The sequence below is a fragment of the Fukomys damarensis genome, unplaced genomic scaffold (genome assembly GCF_012274545.1).
Source record: "Fukomys damarensis isolate Sample0158 unplaced genomic scaffold, DMR_v1.0_HiC HiC_scaffold_13, whole genome shotgun sequence".
Taxonomy (NCBI): domain Eukaryota; kingdom Metazoa; phylum Chordata; class Mammalia; order Rodentia; family Bathyergidae; genus Fukomys; species Fukomys damarensis.
The window spans coordinates 37714918-37721085 of record NW_022900925.1 but is presented as its reverse complement, the minus strand read 5'-3'; the positions used below and the strand labels follow the sequence as shown (position 1 = coordinate 37721085).

The 6168-nt window shown below is 57.7% G+C and overlaps 1 protein-coding gene across 1 annotated transcript; it reads right to left on the bottom strand.

Moving 5' to 3' along the window:
• Gast (gastrin) lies at positions 1 to 1842 on the bottom strand. The gene is made up of 5 exons (XM_033763047.1): positions 1503 to 1842; positions 1297 to 1381; positions 922 to 1099; positions 262 to 477; positions 1 to 151 (listed from the first exon to the last, which is right to left on the bottom strand). Exons 4-5 carry the CDS (start codon positions 470 to 472, stop codon positions 48 to 50), a joined length of 315 nt encoding a protein of 104 aa, XP_033618938.1. The 5' UTR covers positions 473 to 477; positions 922 to 1099; positions 1297 to 1381; positions 1503 to 1842; the 3' UTR covers positions 1 to 47.
• Between the last annotated feature and the right edge of the window lie 4326 nt (positions 1843 to 6168).

Genomic DNA, 6168 nt, shown 5'->3' with positions numbered 1-6168 from the left:
TTGGATTTGTGTCCCTTGGCACAAGGCTGGGCTGTCCTGAAGCTGGGCTAGGGGCGCCGGCCGGGGTCCTCAGCACTGCGGCGGCCGAAGTCCATCCACCCGTAGGCCGCCTCCTCTTCCTCTGCCCATGGCCCCTGCTTCTTGGACAGGTCTAGGGGGTGACAGACAGGAGGTGACGTGTGGGGGACGCCAGCACAGGCACCGGGTCACGGCCAGCGTGGGGACCTACCCAGCCCTCCAGACGTGGCCAGTGGCTCCTACCTGCCATAGGGTGTGGGGGCCCCGGGGGCCCCAGCTGTCTTCGCTGGGCCGATGCTGGGCCGGGTAGGTCCAGCCAGTGGGTCTCCACGCCCCTGCTGGTCGAGGGGCCCCAGGGTGCAGCCTGCTGCTGGGAGCGTGGCCTCCACGAGGCCTCAGAGGAGGCGGCCAGGGTCAGCATCAGGGCCAGAGAGCACGCGTACAGGTGGGGCATCGCGTCTGTGGGGAGAGGGGCTCCACGGTGACCGTCCCCACCTGGGCTCAGGAGCCTGGCCCCCCACAACCCCCTTGAAAGCCACTGCCTCAAGCACAAGGGTAGTTGGCCAGGCATAGCGGTGCGCAACTATAATCCTAGCACTTTGGGAAGCTGAGGCAGGAGGATCTCAAGTTTCAGCCCAACCTGGGCAACTTAGTGACCCAGGGAGACCCTGCCTCGGCTCAGTACAGTAACGTAGCTCCTGGGCCTCGCCCTGTCTCAGTGCCCTTGTGGCTCGTGACTACCGTGTGGGAAAGTTTGAGCTCTGGGACAGTGTGGTCATTGAGGAAAGTCCTCTGGGCTGTGCTGGTCTGGGAAAGGGCTGGAAATGGGTCCAGGGCGGGCCGAGAGCCGGTGCACGTCATGCCCAGGCTGGGGGGGGTCCCCGTCCGTCTCCCGCATCTCACCTGCAGAGCTGGACGGCTTGTGCTGTCGGGAGCCGGCTCTGCTGTGCCGTGGCCCAGGCGCCTTATAAAGCCCTCGAGGTCCCTCCCCAGCTCCATCCAGACGAACCCAGAGACCTCAGCCCTCCAGCGGGCTTGTTGGCAGCCAGTGCGGACCCGGGCCCTGTATTGATCCCCAGCTCTGCAAACAGGATAAGCGTGGTTATCAGGAGCAATGGGCCGTGGGCTGCCGGCGGCTCCTTTCCGCCTGGTCGCCCGGACCCCTGTCCTCCCCTCGCCAGGACGCCCGGGCTCCCGCTCCACTCTGCCCTCTGTGCCAGGCTGGGGTTCGCCCCTCTTCTCTGCTCCCTGACCTCCCGAGCCCATGGAGCACCTCACCTTCGGGGCTGCTTGTTTTTGCTTTCGAGGGGAGACGGGAAACAGCATTGCGTTGGAAACACGCCTCGGAGAAATGGTCAGCAAGCTGAGGACAGCATTCACCCAAGAGGCAGCAGGGTCAGGGCTGTGAGTTCGAGGCCAGCCTGGGCTACATGTGAGAGCCACGTGGTCTCAGAGAACCCCCAAATAAATAAACAAATACAAACAGGGGGAGAGGGGACCCAGGAGGCTCGGGTGCCTCACTGGCCTCCGATGAGCTCCCCCCGACATGGCTGGGACGGCAGCCCCGGCTGTCTTGCGTTTCCGGTGGGGACCTGACGGCTGCTGCTGGAATTTTGGTGCCCGTGGCTCTCAGCGGGGCCCACGCTGGCGCCAGCTTTGCCGAGGATGAGCCGGAGATGCAGGTTGCGTTTCCATGGTGACCAGCCGCAGCGGGCCAGTGGGTAGCACGCAATGGGGGCAGGGCGGGGGTCTCGGGAGGGAAAGCGCTGCTGTTGCCATGGTGATGGGGAGGAGCCAGGGTTTAAATCCTGCCCCCCCACGTGACCCCCGGGGGATCGGAAACTCCATGTCCTCGTGCTCCTGTGACCCCAGGAGCATTGGAGAAACTGAGTCATGCACTCCACAGGAGACCTGAGCCTGAACCTTGGGGCTCTGTCCTCCCAGCGGGGGTGTGGTGGGGACTGGGGTCCCTGGAACCTGTGGATGTGTGACACCCCAGTAGAGATTTTGCGGAGATGATCAGGACTGTAGGGCGTTTAGCTGGACAAGGAGGCACCTGCCTGTCACCCTGGAACTCTGGGAGGCTGAGGCAGGAGGGTCCCAGGTTTGATTCTGGTCTGGGCAATTCAGCAGTTTAGCAACACCTTGTCTCAAAATAAGAAATATAAAAAGGACTGGGGGTGCAGCTCAGTGTGAAGGCCCCTGGGTTCAGTCCCCAGCTCTGGGTGCAGCCCTCTGAAGGTTTTGGTGACTGCTGGCTCTGCGGAGAGTGCAGGGTTCTCTGGTCCAGTTAGGGGACATGTGGCATTTTGACGCTTCAGGTACCCCAAGTCTGTCACAGCTCTTGGGCCCCTGCGGTGAGCTGGGGTCTGGGCCGGCCCAGTGGACCGAGGGTGAACAGGGCTCTGCTGCCCTCTGACAGCGTCCGCGGGGCTCGCGGTCCTCACCCCATGGCAGCTCCGGGGTCGCGCTCTCGATAGGTCTCTGCCACCCCGGCTGTCTAATTGCTTCTTGATGGCAGAGCACAGGTTGTGCCGCTGTCACCCGCCCCAGGCAACGGAACCTGGAGGTGATGTGTGTGTGACAGCGACAAACAGAGACACCTGGGCGCAGGTGTCACCCGGCCCAACCTTGCTCAGGCCACGGGCGGGGCCCAGGCCTCGAAAGTCTGAGCTCAGAGCCCGCAGCGTTGGAGCTGGGCCTTCCGGGTCTCAGTTTCCCCGTCTGTGAAACAGACCCGGTGCAGAGACAGCGTCTTCAGTTTCCTTAGGGGTCAAACTGGCTTTGCTCAGGTCCCACGTATGAACTGGCATGGTGGGTGTGGTGGGGCAGACCTGCGTCCCAACAACGGGAGGCTGAAGCAGGAGGATCCATGTGAGATTGAGACCAGCCTGGACTATGCAGTAAGTTCAAGGCCAGCCTGGACTACGGAGTGAGACTGTCTCAAACAAACAAACAAAACAAAACTGTACTTATTTACTTATTTTTTGGCTTTACTGGGATTGACCCAGGGGCTTTATTTACACTGAACTACATTCTCTACTTTTTTTGTTGTATTTTTTGAGACAGCGTCTTACTATGTAGTTGAGACTGACCTGGAACTCACTACGTGGTCCGGGCTGATCTCAAACTCACAGCGATCCTCCTGCCTCAGCCTCCCCAGTGCTGAGATTACAGGTGTGCTCCTGGATTATTTCATTATTATTTTTTTTAGTACAGGGATTGACCTTGGGACTTTGAGCTTGTGAGGCAGGCAGCAGAACCACTGAGCTACATCCTTGGCCCTGGATTTTTAAATTTTTATTTAAAAATTTTTATTAGTATATGCAGTGCATAATGAACACCGACTGTCCTGGTGGGGAGCTGGGAGCACGCAGTGGCATCGTGGTCCTTTTAACTTTCCTGTCCTCCCTCCGTCCCCACCCCAGCTCACGCCCCTCTCTCTGAAGTCGCCTCCCTTTCCTGTTTCCATCTTGTTTTGCTCTGGAAGTTATTTATAGTTTGCCCTGCTCACCAGAGCGAAATCAGGTGATGCCGAAGCTTGTGTGCCTGATTTACTTCGTGGGACGTTACAGACCCCAGGCGCGTCCGCGTTCCTACCCAGAGTCAAGTCCACCCTCCGGCCTGCCTCGAGCTCCTGCCTCGCGCTGTGCTCACCCTGCACTGTGTGTAAACACTGCATTTCCATCCCAGTCTTCTGTCTGTGCACACAGGGTGCTTCTAAAGTTTATTTCATTTTAATAAACTAGTTAAGAATTTTTTCTTTTGCTCCTTTTTTTGTTTTGTTTTGCTATTTTTGGTACTGGGGATTGAACTTGTGAGGCAGGTGCGGTGCCACTGAGCTAAATCCTGGGCCTCCAGCCCTTTTTTAATTTTTCGTTCTGAGACAGATTCTCACTAAATCACCGTGTAGCCTGGGCTGGGCTGGAACCTGTGGTCCTCCTGCCTCAGCCTCCCACCTGCTGGGTTGACGCGTGTGCCACGATACCCAGTGGTCATAGGGTCTGCGGAAACGCTGGTGACCCTCACAGTGGTGTTCCCCACCCCTCAGCAGAGCCCCTCTGCGCGCCTCCCTGCACTCTGGACTTTTGATTCTGCAGTAACCCTGCCTTGCTGTTCCCGACCATCCTGAAATGCTCTTCTCCAGAGCTGAGGTCCCCCACTCTCTGTGGTCAGATGCTGTCTGGTGACAGTGATATTAAGGCCCCGAGTTGGCCCCAGCGCTGGGTGTGGTGGTGCTCGCCTGTAATCGAAGCCCTCGGGAGGCTGAGGCAGGAGGATCGCTGTGAGTTTGAGACCAGCCTGGGCTACATAGTGAGTTCCAGGTCCGGCTCAACTACATAGTGAGAGACCCTGTCTCAAACAAAACAAAACAAAACACCACCACCACCACCAACAAAATATATAAAAATAAGTACGTAAATAAATGGGCACGAGTCACAGCTCAGTGGTTGAGCGCACCTGGGTTCTATCCAGTACTGTAAAGCGCAGCACAACATAAATCCCCAACGGCGCTCAGTGATTTGGCCAGAACCGGAGCCCATCAGACCTGGGCACGGTCTGGGCCAGGCGGTTTGGTCCCAGAGGCAGCTCCAGGGAAGTTTATTTTGTTTTTTTCTTGAGATAGGGGCTCCCTATGTAGCCCAGACTGGCCTTGAACTCAAGGGGATCTTCCTGCATTCCTGCCTCAGCCTCTCGATTGCTGGATTATACATGGGCCACCATGGCTGGTCTCGGGCATTTAAAAAAGTCTTCTTGCTGTGCGCGGTGTGTAATCTGGCGTTCCAGGGCTGGGGAGGCTGAGGCAGGAGGATCACTGCAGCCAGGGAATTTAGGGCCATCTAGACCCCATCTCAAAGGAAAAAACCCTGGAGTACCAAGGTGGGAATTTGAAATCTTTGCATCACACACTGGGATTTTTTTCCCCCCTTTCCTACAGTGCCAGAGCCTTTGCACAGCGCTATATCCCCAACCCTTTTAACTTTTCATTTCCAGTTCCCAGGCTGGTCTGGAACTTGAGAGGGGTCTAGGGCAGCAGGGTCCTGAGCTGAGTTCCTGGGGTCCCCTCCCCTGCACTCACTGATTCTGTTTCCTGAGGGCAATGTTTGGGCCTGAAGACCTCCCTGTAGAGGACAGAGGGGTCTCAGTGTGGCCCTGGCAGGCTCTTGCCAGATCATCCCAGAAAACCACTCCAGGATCTGGGCGAGGTGGCAAGATGGGGAGGCTGAGACAGGAGGATTGGGCCACAATCTGGAAGGCAGACTCCATTACACGGTGAGACTCTGTCTCAGAAATTCTTGTTTTAAACAAGAGTTGGTTAAGACCGCCTGACAGTCATTCCGTGAATTCTGTATTTATTTATTTACTTAGTCGCTTTGATTCAGGGTCTCTCCACTACCCCGGCTGGCCCCGCGGGGCTGGGGGTGGGGTGGGTGTGGCCCTGTTCCCGGGGGCTCCGCATCCCCCTCCCTGGGCTGTCCCGGGCTCCTGAGAGAGAACCGCTGCCTGACGCACACCTGCCGCCGTGACTTCCTCCACTTCCTGTTTTTAACCCGCGGCTCATCGGGGCTGTAAATGGACCTTGAAGAAGGAGGATTGAAGAGGATTTAAACTGTGCAACGGGCCAGGGACGCGGAGCGCGATCGATGGAACGCTCGTTAATCCCCGAGCGAGGCGGCGCTGACAGCTCTGCTAAGCCAGGCCAGGATCCAGTGCAGGGCCTGGAGCACCTGCCATGCCGGGCGGGGCGCGGAGCCTCCCCGGAATTCCACAAGGCCCACCGCCCCACACTCTGCCCGGCTCCCTCTTGTGCTCCTTTTGTGGTGTGGGGGCCAGGGTCTTGCTACACCCGCAGCCCCAGGCCGTCTTCAGTGCAACAGTCCTGACTGCTGTTCCTTGCACTCTGATGAGTCTTATCCCTTTCTTGGGGTGGAGGGCGCATTTGAGACAGGGTCTATGTAGCCCACACTGGCCTGGAAGGGGGTGATCCTCCTGCCTCAGCCTCCTGAGTGCTGGAATGACAGGAAGGCACCACCACACCCGGCTTTGTAGCAGAGCTTTTGAAAAGATGTTTGTAAGTCTGCAAATTTAAATGTTAATATTTTCTCTAGAATTTTTATTATGTTTACATGTTGCTACGCAGGAATTATC

Excerpts from the sequence above, each read along its gene's own strand:
- Gast (XM_033763047.1), bottom strand. The coding sequence starts at position 472 with ATGCCCCACCTGTACGCGTGCTCTCTGGCCCTGATGCTGACCCTGGCC. Across the intron at positions 152-261 it reads GCCCCCACACCCTATGGCAG|ACCTGTCCAAGAAGCAGGGG; the intron begins GTAGGAGCCACT and ends GTCACCCCCTAG.